This window comes from Phodopus roborovskii, unplaced genomic scaffold (genome assembly GCF_943737965.1).
Source record: "Phodopus roborovskii unplaced genomic scaffold, PHOROB, whole genome shotgun sequence".
NCBI lineage: Eukaryota > Metazoa > Chordata > Mammalia > Rodentia > Cricetidae > Phodopus > Phodopus roborovskii.
The window spans coordinates 13,531,251-13,556,402 of record NW_026126578.1 but is presented as its reverse complement, the minus strand read 5'-3'; the positions used below and the strand labels follow the sequence as shown (position 1 = coordinate 13,556,402).

Below are 25,152 nucleotides of genomic sequence, written 5' to 3'. Positions count from 1 at the left end.
TTCCCAGTAAACATATTTTTGTGTACCAAGAAGTGTCTGGACACATTTGAAAGGAGAGACTGTTGAGTTAGGGTTCCATTAACAGTTCAAAAGAGAGTCTTGGCTTTCAAGAAGAATGATAGGTAATTTTCCCTTCCTTCTTCTGGTGTCCTAGTACTATTGTAGGCACATGGATTTGTTACTGAAACTGGGAGACCATGGTAATACAGATGGGGTGGGGTGCTGTAGGCTAAGAATATTTTTTTTTTTGCTGTCTTTGAATTTCTTCTTATTATCTTTGTATATTAATAATCTTTCAGGTCACCTTTGCTCTTCTATTCTCCTATGTGTTTATAATTGGTAAATTGAAGGTGAAGTAAAAGGTTCTGGCCAATCCCTGACCTGAGTGGAGGCGAAGCCACCGTGGGAATTCTGCTGCTTTGTGAGCCACTTGACGATGAGCATTGCAACAGCCAGGTCCTCTTTGGATGGAGCAGGCTGGGCGGTTAGATAGGCAAGGAGCACATAAGCAGTTATCTCTATCTCAGCAGAGGGGGCCTGAGGCTGGAACCAAAGGCCCGCTGGCACCATGGATTTCTGAGGTCTTGCCCAGTGGATGGAAATGTCTAGAAGTAAGAAGAAGATATTCATTAGTGACTAAATATATACTTCATTGTTTGAAAGTAGCCAGGGCAGAGCTTAAGTGAGCACTGAACTTCTAATGCACGCTTCCAAATCTTAGAGAGATACATTCCCTTTGGTATAAATATGAACTGACATTTCAATCCAGTCAAGTCAGGGAGTGTGTTTTTAGAGTCACAGGCCCCCTAACTACTTATGACTTAAGTTAGTTACTATAGTTGTACAACAGAAGAAAGTTTTCTCACTGACTGAGAGAAATGGGTATTCTCTGCTTCTGATGTCATCTTGAGCTTAACTAGAATGTATTGGATATCTTATAAAACCTTTCCCAAGCAGTCTGCTATGAATATCACAGAGCACATGAAGTAATAGAAGCTTATACTCATTAAACTGTAAAAAGATACTGTCATCTTTCAAATTCCTGAAGCTGGCATGCTGGTAAGGAATGGAACTGACAAGGACTGTCACGGAAAGTCAGTTTATCTTAGTCAGCAATTTGGCAACATTCAGCAAAGAAAAAAGTGTCTGATGTACACTGAGTCTTTACAACTCTAGAAGTATAATTTTGAGAAGCTGGCACGTGCACACAGAGATGGGCACTTGTGTGTCCACTGTGGAACAAGAAGCCAAGAAGTCAGACATAGTGGCATGTCCCCAGGATGTGGGAGGCTGAGGCAGGAGGATTGTCAGTTTGAGGCTAGCATATGCTACCTAACAAGACTTTGTCTCAAAAATAAAAAAGAATGAAAATTAATATATTAAAGCTACAAGTGTTAGTAGGGAGGTTTATTTGCATAATCTTAAGAATTAAAAGGGAAATAAGCTGTGGCATGTCAACATGTGTGGTACTGCATATGTAAAGATGAAAACTATAAAATTAAAAACATTACTTATGGATACATGCAACAAAAACACAAGTATGTGTTGTAATAATAAGTTCAAGATAATGCTAACCTCTGAAGGTGGAAATGAAACATAGAATTTTCTTGTGTGTGTGCATGGGGAATACCTTTTTTCTTATGCTGGGAATGAGTTACCGAGATATTTTCTAATTGTTCCTTATGCCTTTTGCATTATCTGAAATATTTCTCAGTTTACTGAAAACATTTAATAACACCATCAAAGAAGAAAGATGAGGTCAATTTCATTGACTATGTGCATTGTATTTTCTATTTAACTTCTAACATGACTGTGATATATGCAAAAATATTATATGAAAATTAAAAAAATAAAAGGTTGGTCAACATGACCAATTTGTGTAATGAGACAAAATACTAGAACTTTCTCGTGAGGTCACCAAGTAAGGATCAGATGTAGATTAGGGACTGATATGCCTTAGTAGTAAGTAATGACAGCTGGTACTTCTATACCGTTTAGCACATGCCACACACTCCACTGAGTGTTTGCATTTGTTATGCACTTAATGAAACAACCCTACAGGGCAAACCTTACCCCCATTTACAGATACTTGCCCAGCTTCACAGGAATAGTTCATTTTGGAGCCAATCTCCAAGTCTGAGCTTGTCACCACTACAGCTGATGCTTCTTATTTTTTCACGTGTGATTTCATTTTCAAAATCTTAGATGATAGGCAGCAGGTAGCAGAGAGGACAGAGGTCATGGATGCAGGTAGGGATGTCCTGCAGTACATTTTTTGGTGCCCAGAATGTTGGCAGCAGAAAGATCTCAGATATGCTCTTACCTTCTTTTACAGATTCTGCATCTAGTGATTTCAGTATCTCTTTCCTCATGGCCTTGTTCCCAGCAAGGGCAAATGCATAGGCCAGCAGCGCCTTAGTGTAGACATGGGCACTGTGAGCTCCTTTCTTTGTTGACTTCCAGGCTGTGTCCAGGCAAAAGAGGCCATTGCGGATAACAGTATGCTGAGAAGGGGGTGGAGGGGTAGAAAGGAAATGGCTATGTGAACAAAGGTGCTGGCATTCCCAGGTAAGCATACAAAGTAGAGCATGGCACTAGAGTTAAGAAGTTGTTTTCCAATTCATTCTTATACATAGAAAAAAAATAGCACCTAACCAAGGCTCTGAAGCATCACATAACAGGAGGCAGGAAGACTATAAGGACAGGGAGGGATGCTGTGAAATGCTCACCTCTGAATACGGCATGGCTAGCACACTTATGAGCATACAGTAGTAGCTAGAGCTACTGAAAAGAGACCTACATGGTAATAAGTCAGTCAAAATTCTGGTATAGATGGGGTAGGTGCTCTCCAGCTCCCACCCACTACTGAGGCTTTCCTGGTATTTAGTAGTTTCTGGAGGGCAAGAGAACCATTATGTTTCAAGAATACAGCCACTGGTCAAAGTCCCATGCTTCAGTGGATGGTCCTACACTCATGAACATGAGCAGACTAACTGGACTTTGTGGGTTATATTTTTCAAAAAGGCATGAAGTTGAGAAAGGATGGGTTGATGAGGACGCGGCTAGAGGGGTAGATATGATTGTATGTTACTGTATACGTGCATGAATTTCTTAAAAGTAAAGAAGAATCATCTATCATTAGCCATTAATCTGGCATTAATAATATTTTTAGGATTCTTTTAGGAGTGGAGATATTCATGGAACAGAAACAGCATAGTGCCTCCCCGAGGAAAGGTAAACCTTTCTTCTTTGATGGAACAAGTAGACCTGTGAAACATTTGTACTGCATAGAAGGAAAGCTGACAGTACTTAGGAAGCTCAAGTCTCAGACAATAGACCAGGGGTTTGTTGCATCCAGAACCATCTTTTCACAGGGAAGGAAGTGGTACCCACGGTGACAGGGAGAGACATCTCCAGTAGAGCAATGGTGATATAGGCAGACAAGGTGACTTCATCGTCTGCCTCTCCCTGTGAATGGCCAAGAGGAAGAGATATGAGTACTTCTATCAGTTAGCTATTCTTTTTCTGTTGTGCCATGGAACTTAACACCTTTTAATATCCATCCCCCAGTCAATACATGACAGTTAATATAAACTCGATCCTGTCTTTCTTGGTGACGTCTAGATCTTATTGTTCTTTGATGGACCTGATGGTAATTTCTACCCTGTGATCTCTCCTCTCTAACCTCACCGATCTCATAATAGATAAATCAAAACCAGTCCTGGAATGACTCACCTTTATCGCATTGTTGAGCGGGGACCCAGAGCTCCTGAAACAGCCATTGTCCTTTTGCTGATGGGAGAGCCAGAGAAGGGCTTGGGTGATGTGTGCTTCTTGGATGAAGATATATTTTCGAGCCTGAGCAAAACTCTTCAGTACGAAGGCTGTGAGCCTGAGTGAAGTGGGAGTGATGGTACATTGATTTTACAAGGATTCCAGGACCATTTCACATCAACATGCTTCATGGACCACCCCCTTCAATTGAATCCGTGTGTCCTGAGATGCCCCCCCCCTTCTTTAGTCTCCCAGAGAAGGTGCTAGACCTAGAATTTGCCTTAGCCATAAAGTATCTGTAGATTTCTCACTCAATTGTTTTCCTTAATTCTGAGAGGAAGGTCTTTTAAAAAGGCAAAAGATTTATAGGGTCTGAAGAGAAAAGAGCATGAGATGGCCCTTATCTTTTTCTTTAAAGGTGTCTTTCTACGGATGGCAGAATCCTCTCATGTCCCTCTCTTCTATGCAGTAACTTATTTATTTATTTTACTTAGGAATGGAAAAATAAGATTTTTGCATTAGTCTTAATTCTTTCCTCCCAATTAATTCATCCCCTGTCAAGGTAAGCATGACCTGAGAAAGCTAATACAAGCTGAAGTTGATATGGCTTACCTAGAAGTCAAGCGTTATGCTCACTATATCCCTTTAAAACTCTCAGTTGGGAGCTGGTTTAGATTGTGTTGGTATAATATGGCCAGGATGGCTTTTGGGGGCACAATTAACATGCGTGTGCTTGACTATCAGATTCTCTGCTTGTTAACTTGCTAATACCAGTGCATTCATGTAGTATGGTCCACTCAAGATCTACTGGCATATGACGGAGCTGCTATTGACATAATTGGAATATATGTAAAGAGTTAATCCAGGATAAGAGCTCAAGAAATTGGCTTCTCTTTACCAGGTACTGGCACGATTCTCGCCAGGTTTATCCCCGAAGGTGCTGTAGGAGCCTTCCTGGTGCTTGTAGTTTAACTGCCTTTGGTACCCTGCAATGGGAGGTTAGTGAAACAACATGGCAGGTTAAATACCCATGGAAGCCAGAAAGATTATTAAAATGTTTGACATCTCTTGTGACTTTTTGTTTCTTTTCTTTTCTTTTTCTTTCTTACTTTCTTTCTTTCTTTATCTCTCTCCCTCTTTCTCTATTTCTCTCTCTCTATTTTTTTTGCCATATATAGTATGTTCTGAGTTTGGAATGTTTTTTGGGAGTTTGGAAAGTACAGAGTTTCTATGAAATAAACCATGCTAATGTTTTCTATTATGATAGCCATCACAGTGGGATAATATGTGATAGTAATGATAAATAACTCAATCCTATTGGGCAATCCAACCAAAACTCTGCTGTCAACTTTCAGTCCCTCACCCAATACTTACCCATATTGAGATAGTCAATAGCCTTGTCCTTGATCTCCGGGGTCAGCTGCTGTGTTTCATTCAGATAATCCAGGATGTAGATATTAGGAGCAAACAAGGCCATATTCTGTTCTCCACTGCCATAGGGCATCTTAAGGAGATCCTGTGTGTTTTGCATGGCAGAACCCAATATATCTCCTAGAGAATGGGAGAGATGGGAAATAATGAAATTTAAGATTACATCTGAAATATTTAAAAGTGAGTAATTAGCCATATTAAAAATGAGTAATTTTACAAAGGGCACATTTCAGGGACAGAAGCACTATTGGAAACAATAAACAATTCAAAGAAGGGAAGTTAAAGTTACATTTTCAGGTATGTGTGTGTGTATGTATGTATGTATGTATGTATGTATGTATGTATGTATATATTTCAGACGAGGTTTTGCTATGCTGGCCACAAACTCTGTATCTTACTGCCTCAGGCTTTCAAGTGTTGGCATTGTAGGTATGTATTAGCATATTGTTGTTGTTTGTTTTGAATAAATATTATGGAAAAATAATACTGTATGAACTGAGTAGTTGTATTAATATATTTAGGAGTGTGTGTGTGTGCAACAATTTTACAAATGAGGAAATAATTTAAGAGAGAGTGTAAGGGTGTACTTGGGAGGGGTTGGAAGGAAGAAGGGGGAAATTACATATCTTAATTAAAAAATTAAATATTATAAAGTAAAACAATTTTGCTATGTAAATACAAATAGCTTCTGTCTGTCTCTCTCTGTCTCTCTCTCTCTACACACACACACACATTCAATTTACCTAGCTAATGAACTCACCCCAAACTCTAATAGAGGCTCGGGCAGAGTCCTCTACCACATCTGGTGGCAGCTTCAGGATTGTCTGTTCAGACTCCTCAGAACCTATAGGGCAAGAAGCATGTCAACAACAGGAAAGGCTGTTCTTCATTGTGTTGTATAGAGACATCAATGACCGGGAAACTAGAACTGTGCCTTACACATAAGCTACTTCGGAAAAGTTCCTTTTCAAAAATAAAACAGTTTTTGTTCTGATCTTAGGGGCTATTGGGACTTGGAGGTTTTCAGAATTCATCCCAAACCAAATGTTCTCCCTCGATGTGGAGTAGCATTTCCACAGGAAGCAATGAGTCAGTTGAGTGTGGGGCAGAGGCTCTGTGGCAGTCACCCCACAGCCTGCCTGGTGACCAGTGATGGGACAAGATGACCCATTTTAGCACTCACCTTCACAACTCCTCTCTCAATAATCATGAGAGGGGAAAATCCAAGAGAGACTCGGGTATATAAATAAGCAAAGAAAAACCCTAAAAAGGCCTAAATGCTACAACAATGTCATGTTCTTTCTTTTGGATATGAAGAAAGTATATTTTAATGGAAGACTCTAAAATAGGAGTAAGAAAATGAGTAATACCTGACTAATAAAACATAAAATTATCACTATAATAAAGATTAAAAGTATAATAATTATTTCCTATGTATCCTTTTCATAAAGTTAATGTAAAAAATTTTGCAAGAAAAAATACTCTAAGCAAACATAGAAGTACCCAAGTGGACGAAAATAGTTTGACTTGCTTAAAATAAAGTAATAGCAATTGAAAACATTTTGACTTGCTCAAAAAAGTAATAAAGATTGATGAATAGATATATGCTGCCTTTTCAAACTTCATAGAATAGATGAAGAGGAAAGTGACAGAATTATGGTACTCATCATCTCTTTTTCATAAAGTTAATGTTGAGCCACATAAGAAGTCAGATGGCACAGGTAAGATTGAAAGAGAACCCAATGTGATCCTCAAATTATCAGTGTTAACTCAGGTTAAAAAAAAAGACAAAATAACTCAAACACATGTGGTTAGATGATATGATGGGATTTTATAAATGAGTCTTAACAAACAAACAAAAAGCCAAGTTCAACTTCACCTGTGATGAATCAAGACAACTTCACAATAATTTTAATTAAAAGATTTGACAACATTTGTAAGCAATGGAGATAGATAACGATGCTGAGCATACATTATGGAAATGTATACTGATGGAAGACTAGAGACTATTTGGAAAGTCTCATTATACAGAAACAATCTTAGAAGCCTGGAGTGGGGTCACAACCGGAGAGAGCCCAAACCAGAAGGGCAAAGGTGATGCCATTTAATTGCTCCACTTCTGCTTTTCCCAGATCAGCACAACCCTTGACAGAGATCTCCCCAAGCCCACAGCGTGTACAGGAAGAAAAGACAACCAGAGACAGCCACCCACACCACGTGGCATGCTAAGAAAGTTGCTTTCCAGGGAGCCCACCATGGTCCCAAGTCACAGAAAACTTGAGGGCAACGTCACAGCTAGATCACACAGATTCAGAGGAAGATGCCTTGAGACAGATTGCTTTAGGGAAGATGCTTTAAGCCCTATGGCATCTAAAACAAAGAACTTTAGTAGAAACACAAATCAAAATGAAAACAAAGTTAAAAACAACACTGCAGAAAAACATTAGACCACGAAAGAAGACAACTGATGTGAGAAATGAAACATCTATGCAACCAGGAAATGTTAACGTTTGGAAATGGTCTTGCCTGCCAATAACCACCTCGAATGTAAAGGGATCCATCTCCAGTATGATCACAGAGGATAAATGAAAAGGATGAAAACAAGACCCAACTATGTGGTGCTACAACACAATCACTTTTTCGGGACACACATGGAATGGGGACAATGGTACTTCTATCGAGTTAAATAAATTCTAGTTAAGAATATGTGAAAAGAACCAGACATTATATAGAGACTCATTCTTGAAGAGAAAATAACACTTGTAAATATACATATGTCTCCAATCAGAGTTTAGAGACAAAACAAATATTAAAGGAAGCAATACTAGCTGTAATACAGTAACAGGATACTTGCTTATACCCCACTTTAAAGTGTAGATAGGCCATCCAAGGAGAATGCAAATAAAACACTCACTGGACTTAAGCAGCACTCTAGCTTAGATCTAACAGACGAGTGTACAACAGTCCATAGAGGACAACAGATTGCCATTCCTCTTTATGGAGTGGGGAGCAATGCTTATAAATCATATTTATGTGGTCAAGATATGAGACTTTTGATTACCAAATGGAGTATAATTCTCAGATATTCTTGGATAAATTTTTCTTTATTCCTTGCTGGCACCCATCTTCCTGTCTCAAAATCCCTTCATTTAATATATACATATATATATATGTACATACATATACATACATATACGTGTGTGTGTATGCCCATTACAAACATTTGCTAGTTTTTAAAAAATTTGTTTTTTTGAAAGTTTCATATAACATATTTTGATCATATTCACACATTTGCAACTCTTTCCAGATCTGTGTTCCCAACTCTTGGTGTCTCCCCTCTGCCCCTTCAGTACTAATTTGTTCTGTCCAAATATTTTTTGATCTGTGGTCTTCCTCTAAAATGTAGCTGCCTTCCCAGGGGCTATACTCTTAGAGACAACTGTCCGTTCCTCTCTCAGCAGCTAAAAACTGCCATTTGCTTGACAGCTAGGGGTGTACTTATGTGCTGAAACCTTTTCCAAGCTGGGATTTGGTCTATTGTGGGCTTACATAAGGTTTTGTGCATGCTGGGAGTTCACACATGTAGGTGTCCTATTTTGTACCCTGCTCTGCTATAACACTGTTTCCTTGTAGTCATTTGCCACCTCTGGCACTTACACTTTTGTGGGATTTGGGGGGGTTAGTATACATGTCCCCCTTGGGGCTGATCATTCTTCAGTCTTACTCTCTTCACTTTGGCCAGTTGTGGGTCCCTGCGTTAGTCCCCATCTACTGCAAATAGATGCTTCTCTGATGAGGGTGAGAGATACATTCATCTCCAGGTACAACAATAAGTCTACTTTGAGATTTCATTCTACCTCATTTAGAATGGCTAAGATAAAAAAACACAAACAATGACAAATGCTAAAATGGATGCAGGGAAGAGATAATACTTTCGCACTGCCAGTAGAAATGCAAATTGGTCCAACCACTATGGAAATCACTGTGGAAGTTCCTCAAAAAAGCTAAAAATAGACTTACCATATGATTCCGCTGTAGCAGTCTTGGATATATACTTAAAAGACTCCCTAGAGTCCTACTCTGGAAACACTTGCTCATCCATGTTCCTTGCTGCTCTACTTGCAATATACAGGAAGTGGAGACAGCCTAAACACCCATCAGCTGATGAATGGATAATGAAATGCGGTACATTTACACAGTAGGACATTATTAACTATTGAAAATGAAATTGTGGAATTCTGAGGTAAAATGCATGGAGGTGGAAACAGTCACTCTGAGTGAGGTCATCAAGATCCAGAAAGACGAATGTCACATGTTTTCTCTCATGTGTGGATAACAGCTTTGAATCTTCATAACGTATGGTTCATTTGGAATAACCAAGACATCAAGAAATTACTAAGGGGCCATGAAGAGGGATGCTCAAGGGAGGGAAGATAAACCTCACTGTAAGGGTAAAGAAGAACAATGGAACAGGAAGGGTTAAACTGGGGTCAGGTGTGGAGGGTAGGACAGAGTACAGAGTACAGGAGGGGTAAATAATCCTAAAGACATAAAATAAAAAAGAAAACAAACAAACAAAAAAAAAAACCCCAAAAAAACGACCATTCCTGGGGCTAACATTGGCGGAACAGCAGAAAGGGAAACCTGATCACCTACAGGAGTCTAGGCAGCTAGAGAAGGATCTAGGGTTCTGTTCTGGGCAGACCCATTCTTGTGAAGTTTATAAAACACTATTCGGGGTAGATCATGTATTAGGCCACAAGATTAAACAATCACTTTTTGTAAGTATGTCATGAAATAACAACAGGAAGAATCTTGGAAAAATCATGAGTGTCTAGAAATTATGCAACCAGCACCTGAAGAATCAGTATATCAATGAAGAAATTGATATCCAATTAAATTTAAAACACCATGGGACAAATGAAAAGGGAAACATAAAATACCCAAACCTATGGGCCACAGACAAAGCAGTTCTAAGAGCAAATTGCATAGTATTAATCAGCCATTACCCAATCGGAAGGAGGATCTCAAGTAAGTGACTAACATTCCTCCTGAGCAGCTGGAACAAGACAAGCTACCACACACTGGCAGAAATAATATAATTATGCAGCAACAAATCAGGTAATTTAGAAGAAATGGGCACATTTCTGGAGATCTGCAACCAAATAAGGCTTCATCAAAAAGAAATAGGAAATCTTAACATATCAAAAATGAATCAGAACACTGACTTCGTATTAAAATCGCCTTTAAAGAAGTCTAGAACCTTATGACTGTACTGACAAATCAATAAATTATCTAAAGAAATAACACTAATCTTTCCAAGTCTTCCAAAAACATTAAAGAAGGAATAATTTCAAATAATTTTTGTAAGATTAACCTTCCCAGGCAAAGGCATTACAAGAAAAGAAAATTGCAGGTAAATATCTTTATGAACACAGGTGTGACAATTATCAGCAATGTAACAGCAAGCTAAACCTAATGCCACACTTAAGGGATCATACACCATGATCAATTGGGACTGGTCCCTTGGCTGCAAGAGTGGTTTACCATAGGCCAGACAAAGTGAGGAATGAAAGTACTACTGTTTCATTACATGAAAAAAAAATTGAATAAAATTAAAAATACTTTCCTGATAAAAACCCTCACCAAATTAGGCATAGAGGAATATACCTTAACACAAACAAAGGCAGCACTTACTCAACAGAGAAAACTTGAAAACCTTTCCTCTACGATCTGAAACAAGACACTCTACTTTTTTCACTTCTACTTACAGCAACAGAATTGCTGAGAGCAATCAAACAAGACAAAGAAAATCACCCAAACCATAAAGGAAGAAGTAAAATTTATCGTTCTGTTGTGATGATCGCAGGAAACCTCCACTGTAAAGGCATTCCAAGCAGTAAATGAACATAACACCTCAGGCCACAGAATCAACACACAAAAATCAGCAGTGTTATTATACTGACGATGAACGATCTAAAAAGAAATTGAAACAGGGGCTGGGGAGATGGCTCAGTGGTTGAGCGCAGTGGCTGCTCTTCCAGAGGACCTGGTTTGATTCCCAGCACCCACACAGTGGCTCAGAAGCATCTCTAACTCCAGTCTCAGGAGAACCAACATCCTCTTCTTGCCTCTGTGAGCATCACACATACACATGGTACACATTCAGGCAAAACACTCATACAAATAAAATAAAAATAGATCCCAAGATCTAAAGACAGGAGATTAAAAAAAAAAAAAGATGCTGGAAAGTATGAAGCATTGAATTTAAAAATAAAACCTATAAATGGAAAAATATCTCATGTTCATCAATTAGAAAAATATTGTAAAAATGCTTGTATGGCCAGGCGTTGGTGTTGCACGCCTTTAATCCCCACACTTGGGAGACAGAGGCAGGCAGCTCTCTGTGAGTTCGAGGCCAGCCTGGTCTACAGAGATAGTTCCAAGGCAGGCTCCAAAGCAATACAGAGAAAGCAGTCTCAAAAACCAAAAATAAATAAATAAATAAAAGTTTGTATGACCCAAACCAATTAAATCTATAGACTTAATACAACTCTTTCAAAATTTCATGATAATTTTTTATAAAAATTGAAAAGGCAACCTTAAAATAGTTGTGGGAGCAGAAAAACAGCAAAGGCAATCACAAGCAAAAAGAACAGAACCCCAGGCTTTACACTGTATCTAAGCATGTTACAAAACTGACATAATTAAAATCACATGATATTTAAATCAAAATATACATAGAACCCTGGAAAAGTATAGAGACATTAGAAATGAACCCACAAGTGTATAGACAATTTTCAATGAACACAGTGAGAAAAGGAGAGGCTCTTCAAAAATTGGTGCCAAGAAACCAGATATTAGTCTGAACACAAGAAGAATTATCTTCTTGTCTTTTAGAAAGAATTCTCTTATTGTAATGAATGTTTGTTGTTTGTCTGTTTGGTTTGCTTTCCCTGCCTTGGCATCCCAAGTGCTGGGACTATAGGGTCACACCACCACACGTTGACCTCTTTAGGAACTGCTTTCTGACTCATTTGTCACGTGTATTGATGACACTTCAGGTTTTATCCCATAGAGAATGTGAAAACAATCTTTGAATTTCAAATGTTATAGGAGTCTTAGTCAGAGTGAGTTTAACTATAATGGTTGAGACTTACCCATTGGACAATGCAGACTGTTGAATGTCACCTCAGTCTCTACACCTTCAGGCTGCAGGTAAAAGAAAGAAAAGGGGGGATGAAATGCATTGACCTTCAGGGTATGTGTGTTGTTGATTCAGGGACCATAGAGTCCCTAACAGTGAGCAGACAGATTTGATACACCATACGAATAAAGTTTATTCATTATAAGTATATGAAAAAGATTGGTTGATAGAAAAGAAAATGAGAGAAGATTAATGAAACTTATTAAAGAGATGGAAAAGTATGATAGGTAGGAGATAGAGAGATGGGTGATTGATAGAGATGAAAATATTGTGAAGCCTAAATGTATTATTGTTTTCACACTACCTACATATTTATGTTATTATGAACCTTATTAGAAGCAGAAATTGAAGAGTTGAGTTGACAACCTGAACCCTTCACTCTTTGGTGACTCCGTGTGTCCTCTTACGTAGGCAGGCATACTTACTTCCACCAACAGAGACTTGATGACTGTGTTTTTCTTTCCATTTTCAGGGACCCCTGGTACTTCATTCCCACATAGCTCCTGAGAGTTGAGTGCCTCTGCATTCACAGTAAAATTCACATTTCCTAGAAAAAAAAATGCCAAGTAGGGATGAGTACATTTCCCCTTCCTCCATGCTTCCAAACTCAGAATATACAAGGGGTTGCTTTCGATTAGTAAAAACACAGGAGTAGAAATGGAAGCAACAGCCACTAGAGGTCAGTGAGGGTCTCTTACACCCTTGTCCTACATGAAAAGACTTCTTTCTGCTGTGGCTGGTGTTTTATTTTATTTGTGACAGGGCTCCATTATCTGGGCAAGACTGGCCTTGAACTCATGATTGACCCTGACTGGCCTTGAGCTCATGGTTGACCCTGTCTCAGCCTTCTAAGTGCTGAACTGCAGGCGTGCACCAGGAAACCTGACAGTGCTTGTCATTCTGGAATGAAAGTAAAAGAAAAAAGGTCTTTGTCTGCAGACAGGAGCTCTGCTTCTGCAGTAACTGTCAATCCTGTGGGACTCTGCTGCTCACCTAATGACTTTGAGGTTACTACCCAGAACACAGTGTGATGCTCATTCACACAGATGCAGTGAGACGCTTGTTCCTTTTCCACTGGTGCAGTTAGGAAATAAGGAGAAGCCTCTAGCTGCACAGCAACCTGCAAACACACCAGAAACAAGATTAAAGGTAGGAGACCAAGTGTAACCTGAAGCATACTTGGAGATGGTTAGATTTCATGTTGCCTGGCATTAACAAGTCAGACAAAGATGCAGTGCTATGGTACATTGATTAGCATCTCACAGATACATCTCAGCACTTGGAGAATTGCTTGATCTTTTAAGGGCAGAGTCAGAAGAAAGATAACGAAGAAATGTAGCCTGGGTGAGCGCTTTCTGGGACTTGGAATCATTACTATTCCCTGGCTCAGTCAATATTTAAAAACCTATAAGTAGTTATGGTTTTGACAGAGGTGAGATGTACACAAACTACATTTTAAATGAAGCTACATATAATGAATTCATTAAGAGAAAATTAAACATATAAGAATGCAGGAGCTGGATCTACATACTCTAAAACATGAGAAGGGGTATGGTGATGTTTGCTGGTGTAAAAAATATTTCTATTCTACAAATGACCTAACCTTAAAGGATTGTGGTTAATGTCGGGATTTCGTCTTTGTAGATTGATTCTTAGAGATATTCATTTCCATAAGATATGAATATATGTAAGATAGCCTCTTCTATTGATCATATTTGTAGAAACAGGATGGGTTTACTTTTTTCTTTCTTTTAACTTTTTTTGGGGGGTACTTCTAAGAATGAGACTTTCTTTTAATCTGCTGTGCTCAATTGAGAAAATAAATCTCTACCCGGATGCATGTAGGGAGGTAGTTCAGCACAGTGGCCTTGAGCGTGAAGGCTTCTCCACGGATCACAGAGTAGGGCATCGCGAGCTCCACTAAGAAGGGCTGGAAGGCTTGGAAATAGATCACAGGAGACAGGCCCAGTCCAGTGTCATTGGACAAGCAGAAGGCTTCGGCCTTCCATTCAGTCATGGTGTTAGGTGCTATAAAGTCCATTTCAGTTATTCCTGTTGAGCTGCCAGGGGTGGGATGTGAAGTAAAGAAAGTGAGCATCTAAATAAATCTCCTTCAGGAAGAGAGCCCTATAAGTCATTCAATGGTCATTGAAGAGCAGTAATTGAAGAGCAGAGCCAAGACTTTCAGTGGGACAATGGTGATATTTTCTCCTGTTTTTAATTAAGTCCATTTTAGGATTGTCTCCTGATTATTTGAGCTAATCTCTTACAGAAAAACATAGTTACAAACTGTGTATGTAACTGATACTTTTCTCAATTTCTGTTACAAAATCTGATCCCATTAGGGTAGGCCTTTAGATTTTCCTTTTGCTACTATTGTGTTTGTTTGGCCAGATTTATTCAAAGCTTAATTTACGTTTGCTTATCAATAAAGGGGAAGTTCTTTTTTTTTCTTTAATATGTACTGTGTTTGCTTACATTTGGTCCTTATGCCCATTTTCTAGAATCTTATGATTAAAAGTTTCCAAAAAGTCTTGCTTTTGACTCAAAAGATACAGGTAACGTGGTAGCTTTTCCTGAAAACAGCGATGGGGCTTACAGCTGGGAGCTGAAAAATTGGACAAGAGTTTTTAGCTTCTCCTAGAAGAGATTCATTTAGCCTCACTGCTCTCAGAGAGTTGGACTCCCTATTAGCCCACTTGAAAGACGGGGAGGTCACATGGAAGACTGCTAAGAGCCCAAAGAGAAGGTGGTCACTTCCCGCTATTATACCTCAGGTTTTTGCTTCAATGACAAAATCAGTTTCTGGCTCCTCCTGGAAGGAATGTGTCAACTTATCAAACATCTCAGCTTTTGTAGCTCTGTCCAAGAGTCTGGTCTGCCTACTAATTCACCCATCTCAGGGAAGGGACCTTGCGTGCATGCTCCAGATCTCTGATACCACGGAGAACAAGGAGAAAATGTGCAATAAATGTGTGCTTGTGACCAGTGACTCTCTCCCAGGCATCGGCACAAACAGAACAAGTGGCAAGTGTTCTGCTTCTAGTTTTGTCCTGGAGTAAGTCTGACCACACACTTGGTGACATTGTTTTCCCCCAGGGAATGAGGCCCTTAAAGTAGCAAAGGTGTGAGCCTTTCCTACTGCTCCTTCTGCTGGATGGCTCCAGAGGTAGATCAAAGTGTACCAACAGCTCGCCCTGTCTCTGGAAGCAAAAGGACAAGGTTGGCCCCTGGACATAAGAACTGAAAGGATGTTCTGAAATATGAGCAATATGAACAAGAATGGAGCCATGGTTACAGACCCTCTCCTTGGCTTTGCACCCATTTCCTGGAACTAAGGCAGAGGAACAGACACTTAACATGCAAACAATTTCCACATCTCAGCAGATCAGTGTCCATCCCATCTACCTCAAGGCATTGACAGATCTTGGTAATTGCTAAGTTCCTGGTGACCATATGACAAATAGGATGGCACAAACAAGCACAGAGATCCAAGAAATTCCTGGAATCTTTGGCTTGGATAGCTGGTGGAGTGTCTCTTTAATACTTGGATATCCCAATACCCCATATTCAACCATAGCCACAATGCGCAGACAAATTCCATGAAGAAATAATAAACTTGAAAAACAATCAACCAAATAGACACATAGAACTGTCAGGGAAAATAACAGACTTTGAAGTCTCCTCAAGCACATAGAGGGTACTCTCCAGGGTCGAGAAACAAGACTCAACAACGTGAAAAAGCACGAAATCATTCTGTGTATCTTTTCTGACTAGATAGCATCACTGATCAATTGCACAAATTTAAGGATTAACACCAGCCTTTCAACGACATCCAAAAATGGGAGTAGAGAGCAGCCTCAGTCAGGTATCAAAGTCAGATGAGCAGCCCAGAAGTAAATCAATCTATAAGCCAATGCCTTAAGTAAATCAAGAACCACACTCCTTGATACAATAGCTAACTGAACCCAACCAGACATTAAAAAGATTATGTAGTGACCACTTAATGCAAAACAGTGCAATCAGAATGACACACCACACTAGCTGAATAGAAAGTAAACCCCATATGATTATATTAATAGGTACAGAACAAAATGTCATCATCCGTTCATATTATGAACTCCCAATAAAGTAGCTATATAATACAGACTGCTCATGAAAGCCCCTGGCATTAAAACCAGTGGAGAAAACCAGAAAGCTTTGCCTGTAAGATCTAGCACAAGATAAGGATCCCATCCCACTCTCGTCGACTGAGTACTGCCGAGAGTAATTAGAGAGGAAAGAGGAGTCAAGAGTATCTGAGTTGGAAATGACGAATTATCCCTGTTTACAGATCATCTGATCCTAAATGAAGAAAATCTCCGAAGTTTATTAAAAAACAAAACCAAAACAAAACTGTTAGAACTAACATAAATAAACCCAGTGGTGCTGTTAGATATAAAATCAATATATGAAAGTATGTTTGTGTTTCAGTACCAGTGACAAGCTATCTGGAAAAGAAAGAAAGACAAGCATCCCACTTATGGTGGAATAAATACTTAAAAAATCAGTTTAGCCTGGGAGGCTTCTACATTGCTCAGCCTTCATGATGCTTTTACAGTGAAAGCAAAAGCAATCCTAAATATATACATTAAAAAGGGAAACCCCACTAAAGTTTAAAAACTGTCATGGATCTATACTTCTGCATCTTGTGTAAAAATAAATTACTTACTCCACAACTGCCAAGTCCCAGATCCAGGTCTCAGGGAAGTATTTTCGTATAGTTTCCTTGGGAGACTGAGAAGCCTCTAGAAAATCCTCCATGGGGTTTTGGCCTAAGAATTTGTAAGCAGCTGGCACTGCGGTAAGACAGAGAAAACAGAGGCAATAAATACCAAGAATGCATTCAGGAGATGTTGTGCTATCCAAGTGCTGCCACTGAAAGATCAGGAAGGTGAGATGGGGCAATCAGGAAAGGACTTATGGGCGATCAGGAAGGCTTCTGGAAGGAAGTGGCATTCAGCTGAATTCTGAGGCATTAGAACAAACTGAACCAGGCGAAGAAACTCCCAAGCACAGAAAGCCTTGGGTTGTGTGCAAAAGAGAAGGCCTTGTGGAATCCCAGGAAGCTACTGCCCATTGTGCCAAAGGAAGAGACCTACGGTGTTGGGTGGAGAGCAGGTCAGAAGCCTAGGTTGCCATTGACATGTTCATCTATGGCAGCAAAGGAAAACCAAACCAAACCAAACCAAACCAAAACAAAACAAAAACAAAACCCAAAAGATGGTAGTGGTTTTTAGAAAGAGTTTACACCAACAGAGCAATCAAGGCTAGAAAAGTTCTATACTCTATAGTGAGTCAGAGTGCCAGTCAGCTCTCCCCTACTGTGACAGCCACTCCCTTTATTGAAATGTACACAGATGGACATATTGATAGGCAGTAGATACACAGGCAGATGAAAGATATATAAGCTTCCTACAAATCTTATTAATAAAGGATTCTACAGTTTATAAATAAAAATATCTGATTCTCTTAGTAAATATCACATAGAAAATAGATTCTCACTCAATGTTTTCCTAAACTTCCGTTTCTCCACACTTAACTTTCTCCACACTTAACACGGCCCATCACTAGTTAACAATATAATACTAAATCCACACTGCCTACTATGATTCAGCAAAGGAACAGCTAGCTTATATTACTGAAAACAGTGAAGAGTCTTCAAGGATACTTTAGGGCCATTGAAGAGCATCTTCACTTGACTTGGAGAAGGAAGTCCTGCTTTTTGAACATTTCTAACAATGTTTTCATAGTTAAACTCCTGGGTACCATCCCTTCCCCTTCAGCCGTCAGCAGTTCTTGGTGGATGACTTCCTGACTCCTCAGAGGCCATCCTTTCTTTACTTTGTGCCTGTATTGGATCTGTACTTCTCTTAGGCCACTGTTGACAATCTGCTTTCCATGCTCTGTAGTTGGTGGAGGGGTGACAATATCAGATCTGAGCGTATATTGTTATGATCATTATGCAATGGCCTGAGCGTGTCTGAATCGAGTCTTTTGTTAATTTTGGTCACATTTTATTTTTTTAAATTTTAACTTATTTGGTGCAGTATTTTTGGCACTAACCTCTTTTGCTGCCTTTGGGCCGTTCACAGACTTTAGGTTTACGGATATCTGAGTTGGTGAATACCTTCAACCCCATATCCTACAAAGGAGATGATCAGCTGATCAGTGCATAGCCATACACACCTCCCCTTGTCTGAATTAAACTTCCCATATTTGCATCTAAAGTGGAAATGTTAGTTTGACTATGGGGTTAATATCATTTTGTTCCATAAATTCACCCAACAGTAGTAATTTTATACGTGATACCTATAAATACCACAAAACAATGAATTTCAATTAAAAGAAAATGTCATTAATCATTAAAACTGGTCCTGATTCCCCTGTGTTTGGCAGATCTGCTCTTGCTGGTGACCTCAAAGAAGTCACTCAATTCCTTTATTCTGTTGGTTCAGACTGTGACAAGAAGGCATTGAAGCAAATAACTCTTCCACCTAGGACACGTTATGAACCTAAGGAGTTTACCTTTAGGAAGCCATACATGTCTGCTTCATTCGTATTCTCCACTGGGGAATACAGGATGCCATTAATGTACATGCTGTTTTGCTTGATGCAATCTTTGTTGCCTTCTTCCTCCAGATCTATACCCTCAGGGAAGCCAGTGAGGTCTTTCACTGGGAGCAGATCATAAACCTGAGGAAAAGCAAGCACTTAGGGCTAATGTATCGGTGGCCTTTTATTAAACAAACAGCATCCAAGAACAGCAGCACCAGCTTCCCTCAAGCACTGAGATGTGCAACATTTTCTTACTCAACAGAAATCATTTTATGTGTGGTTTTTATATCACAATGTATTTTCATTTTGAAGATGTTTAACTGTCATAGAAAAATAAAACTTAATGTACTTTCCCATTTAACTAATGGAGGGCCATCATACTTGTTTACACCATTCAACAGCAAACTATACTCGATGCTAAAAGGAGACGAAGCCTTAACGATTGAGAGCAAAAATTGTATTATACACATGCAAAACAGTGCTATTTTTCTGCTTACTGAAATGTACTTAAATATGCCCTTTGGCTATATATTTTAACATATTCTATTAAAATGCCATGTGGAAAGGCCAAGCAGTGTGGACTGTGATGAGATGGTTCAGCAGCTGTGTCTGCCATGCACTCCCCAGGGCCCAAGTTCAGTCACTGAGCACACTGTGCGAGGACAGCGTTGACACTTGGAAGTTGCCCTCTGACCTCTCCATGTGGTCTACACCGTAGCACTCCCACGCCCACCCACAAGGTAAACATACAACAATAATATAAGGTAAAACAACTAAAGACCAATAAGTTATATTTTCATACATCTCCACTTCCTTCTTAAATCTTGTTTGTTTGAGACAGGGTCTCTCTCTATAGTTCGGGTCGTCCTGGAATTTGCTGAGTAGAGCAGGCTGACCCTGAATTCGCAGAGATTCTCCTGCCTCTGCCTCCTGAGTTTTGGGATTAAAGGTGTGCGCCACCACACTGTCCTCTTTAAGGTGTGTGCCACCACACTGTCCTCTTTAAGGTGTGTGTGTGTGTGTGTGTGTGTGTGTGTGTGAGAGAGAGAGAGAGAGAGAGAGAGAGAGAGAGAGAGAGAGAGAGAGAGAGAGAGAGAGAGAGAGAGAGCACAAGTAGTAGGAGTGATTCTGCCCTTCCAACCATGCAACCATGTGGGTTCTGGGGATTGAATTCAAATTGTCAGGATAGGCAGAAAACTCCCTTATTCATTGAGCCTTCTTGCCAACACTACATTCACGTTACTATTGAAGTAAAAAATCTATTACTTCCTTTTGTAAGCTTCCATAAAAAGTTCAACAAGAACATATTCCCACTGGCCTCATACTGAAAATGAGCAAACTACAATTAGTATATTCTGGTAAGTAGTCATAGGTAATGACAACTTACCTTCCGTTATGTCCTTCAGTAACTCTGTATTCTCAAGTATTTTATTGTGAGTGTCGCTTATCATACAGCGATTTATTTTCTCAATTTTTATTCATCAGCCTATCTTTTTGTCAGTAATGATGCTCACTTTGTGTTGTTCCTTATTTTACTGAACACCATTCTTATGAAAACAGAAATCTGAAATATCATTGAGTTCGTGAAGCCGTGGTGTAAGCACGTAGACCCACTTCACGAAGTACTCATCTTCATTAGGCTTTCTAAGACATTAAAACTGGTTTGAAAACAAATATTAATGGGTTTTGTAGAGTATGGGTCCTGGGCACTCTGTGCTCTTTTTACATAAGTATACTTTATCATGACTGCTGGTTCTACAATCAGAAATAACCTTTCTTCATTTTATACATCTATACCTCCCTTGAGCATGTTTATAGTCTGCCTTGTGTCCCCCCCCCCCACTTCCCTACACCGCTAAGCTCAGTGGCTCAACACAGTCCCAGCTGGGTTTATATCCCCATGCGATCTGGAGCAAGACATGACATTGATGCTTGGATTATATGTCTTTCTGACTAATTTGTATTGTTTTTTTACATTTTCAAAATATTGATTCTCTGGCTCACTATACTAGGCAAAATACTTGCATCATTTTTTTTCTACCCGCAGAAGCTAGTGGTGTGAGAGGAAATGAGAAATAGGAGAGATTGTGTGTAAGCAAGCATCTTCCTCACTAAGCAAGTGCCTATCAAAGAGTTCAGAACTATTAACCTATAGAGAACTATAGTTGTTTTTTATGCTTTTATTTATTCTTTGAGAATTTCATGTAATTAATTTTGATCATATTCTTTCCCTCCCCCTTAATGTCACTATAGTTTCAATAGGTCTTATATAATTCCAGCATTTCTCCTTGCTTCAAGGCCCTCAGATGACTGTCTCTCATCTCCAGAGCTGCTAGGGACTTACCGAGGATGGAGAGAGCTCAGCCACAGGCTTCATAAGCAGCACATTTTGGTCCACAGCTCGCAAAGCACAGAGGGACTGTGGAGAAGCTGTGACACTAAGGAAGGTATGAGCGCCTGGAAGACCTTTATTTGGACTGAAGCTCAAATCCACCTGACATATAGGAAAGAAAGGTCAGAAAAAATCAGTTTCTGTACCCCACCTTGTGTCCCTTACATTTTGCAGCAAGTGACAGCGTTGGTTGCTTTCACGGTGGTTGGTGTTATGCTACCTGAGTAAGGCTCTTTCCCATCTGGGAATTTACTTTGATTCTCACCATTGTAGTGAAATCTAAAGATACTTTGTGGTGATATATTGTTTATGATCTAATAAAGCCACTGGAGGTCAGAATGCAAAGCCAGCCACACTAGTTAGCTATAGAAGTTCAGCAGTGGTGACACACACCTTTAATCCCAGGACTCAGGAGACAGAGGCAGGTGGATCTCTGTGAGTTCAAGGCCACCCAGGGCTACACATGAGTGAATCAGTCTAAAAGAGAAACAGACCTCGTGCCTTTAATCCCAGCACTAGAGAGGTATATGAGGAAGAAGCCAAGTCAGTCCTAGGCCATTAGTCTGCAGCCACATTGAAGAGAGCAGTCTAGGATTCAGAGGCCTGGTGGAGAGCAGTGCAGTCTGAAGACGCAATCTGAGGTTCAGTGGATCACCCCTTCTGTCTGAGCATGGGTAGAGGTGACAACTCTCTAGTGGCTGGCCGATTTGCTTTTCTGATCTTCAGCTTGAACCCCGTATCTGTCTCTGGGTTTTTATTATTTATGCTACAATAGTTCTTAGTCCTTTTTTTCTTTTCTTTTTTCCTTTTTTGAGACAGGGTTTCTCTATGTAACTCTGGCTGCCCTTGAACTTACTCTGTACATCAGGCTGGACTTGAAATCACAGAGATCTGCTTGCCTCTGCCTCCCTAGTGCTGGGATTAAAGGTGTGTGCCACCACACCCAGCTTCTCTCTCTTTCTCTCTTCCTTCCTCTTTCTTTCTTTCTTTCTTTTTTCTTCCTTTCTTTCTTTCTTTCTTCCTTCCTTACAAACAATGTATCCTGCTTCTTTTCTTTCATAAGCCTATGTATATTTTTAACACACTGTAAACCTTGAGGTTTTACTTTTTCCTTCTGAATCTCTCTTTACTATATGCCTTTATCTTTTTTTTTGGCCACAAGACTTTTATCTGCTAAACAACATTGCTAAAATTAAAGCGGCAGCTGTTTTAGCTACAGGCTTTCCAATATGTCAGGGGCACATTTCCCGCCAGCATTGAGGGTTGTGCTCACTGCCTTGGTCTATGCTGCCATCAAGCAGCATGCTGCTGGCTTGGAGATTGATCACTGCCACTGCCAGCTGCTCGTACACAACACTGAATTGTTAGCAGGGCCTCTCAAAAGAGCTGTGTGTTTTTTTTCTGCTTATGCTGAGTCAGGAAACCGCCCTTAAAGGAGCTTCTCAGTCTCTGCTTGTGTCTGGCAAAACAGAGCCCTCCTGAGAAAAATGCTGCTACCAAGAAGCCTTGCTTGTCTCTGTTCTTTTGTTTCTAGACTCCCTTCTTAAGTTTTTGTCAAGTTTTTAGTAGAAGGTCTTAGTACCCACGTTGCAGGAGCCATTTTGTTACAACAGTTACCCGCCTGCTTGGTCCCAGAGCAGGATCAGTCCCAAAATAACACAGAGACTCTATTAATTATAAAGCTGTTAGCCAATGGCTAGAGCCTCTTAGTGGCTAGCTCTGTATAAATTATTAACTCATAATTACTAATATATGTATTTCTACATGATCTTATCTTAAGGAGAGTGCTAGACTCATGTCCTCTCCCCCTGGGATAACATTAGGACTCTCTATGCTACAATACTTCTAAAGTGTCTGTTATTACAGTGAGTGCTCATTAACTCCGGATTTGTGGGCTGCGAAAACTCTAAGTGTTTTTGTTTGGACTTCTTGTGGCCTTTAGACTTGCTTGCATACTTCCTAATATTCCACCACAGAGATGAAGTTACTGGGATCTGGGCTATATGTTCACAAGCAGTGTTGCACAGAGAATTTTGAAAATGAGGCAATGACATCATTTCTTAATGTGACTCTGCTGTGACCTCATAGAACATTGCTGGGACATTCGCTTAACCTTTCACTCCATACGTGTGTAAGAGAGCGGCTAACACCAGGGAATGCTAGTTATAAACCCTGGCGTTTTATTATAGAAAGCACCCACCTTGTTGGCCATACAGCTTCCAATCTCATATTTGACTGTGTCTGCAACTATTTCACCATCGGGCAGAATGAGATAAAGGAGCAGTCGAGCCACAGGAGCCAGGTCTGGCTCCACTGGGATGAATATGGAGAAATGGCCTCTCGCTGGAGGGGACAGAAGACACAGCAACCTTGGGTTAGACAAATTCAGAGTGAAAATGAGTTACTTCATCACACGGAGCTAGTCTGGGTCTCTGGCCTGAGCAATGACTGCTCCTATTAGTGGACACAATGGCCAGTACACATAACAAGTGTGACTAGCTTGTAGAACCCTGGCTCTGGAGAAGGCAATCGCATGAAATCCTCTCTGCTACATAAGTCATATACTCTTTCCTCTTCACTGTTGAGATTTAGCTGGCTGACACTAACCTCAGATGCCACCGGAGGGAGTGGAGGTTTCAACTTCCCCATCATTCATTCTGGATCCCTCATGTTAGGAGAAAACGGAAGTGTGAGGCTGACAGTATGAAGTTAACATGCTGTGTTCATGCTTATACCCTCTTTCCGTCTGGGAAGCATCTGGCGGTGCCCCCTTTCTTCAGAAGAGGAAGTCTGCACTCCTGCAGAAGCCAGCCCTGATGCCTATGGGCACTGCAGTGCCTGCATTTTGGCACTCATTCATAGTTTTCTAGTAAGTCAGTGTTTAGACCCCATCACACAGGGGAACCTTGTGTTTACTATTCTATTACTCCTGAGCATTCCTGTTCCATAGTAGAAATGCCCAGCTGAACGTTGGCAAATCATTACTAAGTTCAGTGAAGAAACACACACACACACACACACACACACACACACACACACACACACACACACACACTGGGAAGGAACAGGGAAGGACAGAGAGGTTAGGGAGAGAGCTTAACACAAAGCCTAGTAAGTAGAAGCACCCAAAGTTTTTCCCATCTCCAGTTAAACTCTAAAATGTCCTTCACATTGAGAAAAGAGTCCACAAGTATTTCTGGCTGGAAATTCTGAAATAACTACAGTATGCTCATGACCCTATCAACAGCTTAAGTAACCTAAGCAAAATATACTGGGGGAAAAATGACACAAAGGACATTGTGTTCCTCCCTGGGTTCCTCTTTATTGTTACTAGATGGAAAGGAGAAAGCATTTTCCTGTCAGGAATTTGGAAGCATTCCTGACAGGTGATGAGGCCAGGTAGTCAGCATGGAGCAGAACTGTGGAGATAATGCCATACTCACTGTCTTCCCCTTGCTCCATAGGCAGTTGGTGAGTCCCGGATACGATAATGCCTCCCTTTGCCATTATCTGCAAAACAGGAAATTAAAATAATTCCAACAGAGATCTTACCCTAGCTTCCATTCTACATGCTTGTCTTATTGAGCCCCTGCTGGAAATGATCAGCCCCAGGAGAAGGCAGATTTTAGGAAGAAACAAGAGTTAGCAACCAGGCGCTGGAAAGATGACTCAGCAGTCAAGAGCGGTACTGCTCTTCTGAAGGATCCAAATTCAGTTCCCAGCACACATAGCGCCGCGGACAGCTCACAAC

The 25,152-nt window shown here is 40.2% G+C and overlaps 1 protein-coding gene across 1 annotated transcript in view; it reads right to left on the bottom strand.

Annotated features, from left to right (window-relative positions):
- Positions 1 to 25,152, bottom strand: part of A2m (alpha-2-macroglobulin) — a 43,474-nt gene that overhangs the window by 8,128 nt on the left and 10,194 nt on the right. The window contains exons 12-28 of the mRNA XM_051203685.1: positions 24,845 to 24,911; positions 23,602 to 23,744; positions 21,354 to 21,503; positions 18,980 to 19,147; positions 18,518 to 18,596; positions 17,124 to 17,250; positions 14,244 to 14,472; positions 13,406 to 13,532; positions 12,838 to 12,959; positions 12,366 to 12,417; positions 5,966 to 6,049; positions 5,149 to 5,325; positions 4,673 to 4,760; positions 3,736 to 3,892; positions 3,394 to 3,468; positions 2,324 to 2,504; positions 382 to 605 (exon numbers count right to left, since the gene is read on the bottom strand). Coding sequence (XP_051059642.1) covers positions 382 to 605; positions 2,324 to 2,504; positions 3,394 to 3,468; positions 3,736 to 3,892; positions 4,673 to 4,760; positions 5,149 to 5,325; positions 5,966 to 6,049; positions 12,366 to 12,417; positions 12,838 to 12,959; positions 13,406 to 13,532; positions 14,244 to 14,472; positions 17,124 to 17,250; positions 18,518 to 18,596; positions 18,980 to 19,147; positions 21,354 to 21,503; positions 23,602 to 23,744; positions 24,845 to 24,911 — 2,250 coding nt within the window. The remainder of the gene's footprint in view (positions 1 to 381; positions 606 to 2,323; positions 2,505 to 3,393; positions 3,469 to 3,735; positions 3,893 to 4,672; positions 4,761 to 5,148; positions 5,326 to 5,965; positions 6,050 to 12,365; positions 12,418 to 12,837; positions 12,960 to 13,405; positions 13,533 to 14,243; positions 14,473 to 17,123; positions 17,251 to 18,517; positions 18,597 to 18,979; positions 19,148 to 21,353; positions 21,504 to 23,601; positions 23,745 to 24,844; positions 24,912 to 25,152) is intronic.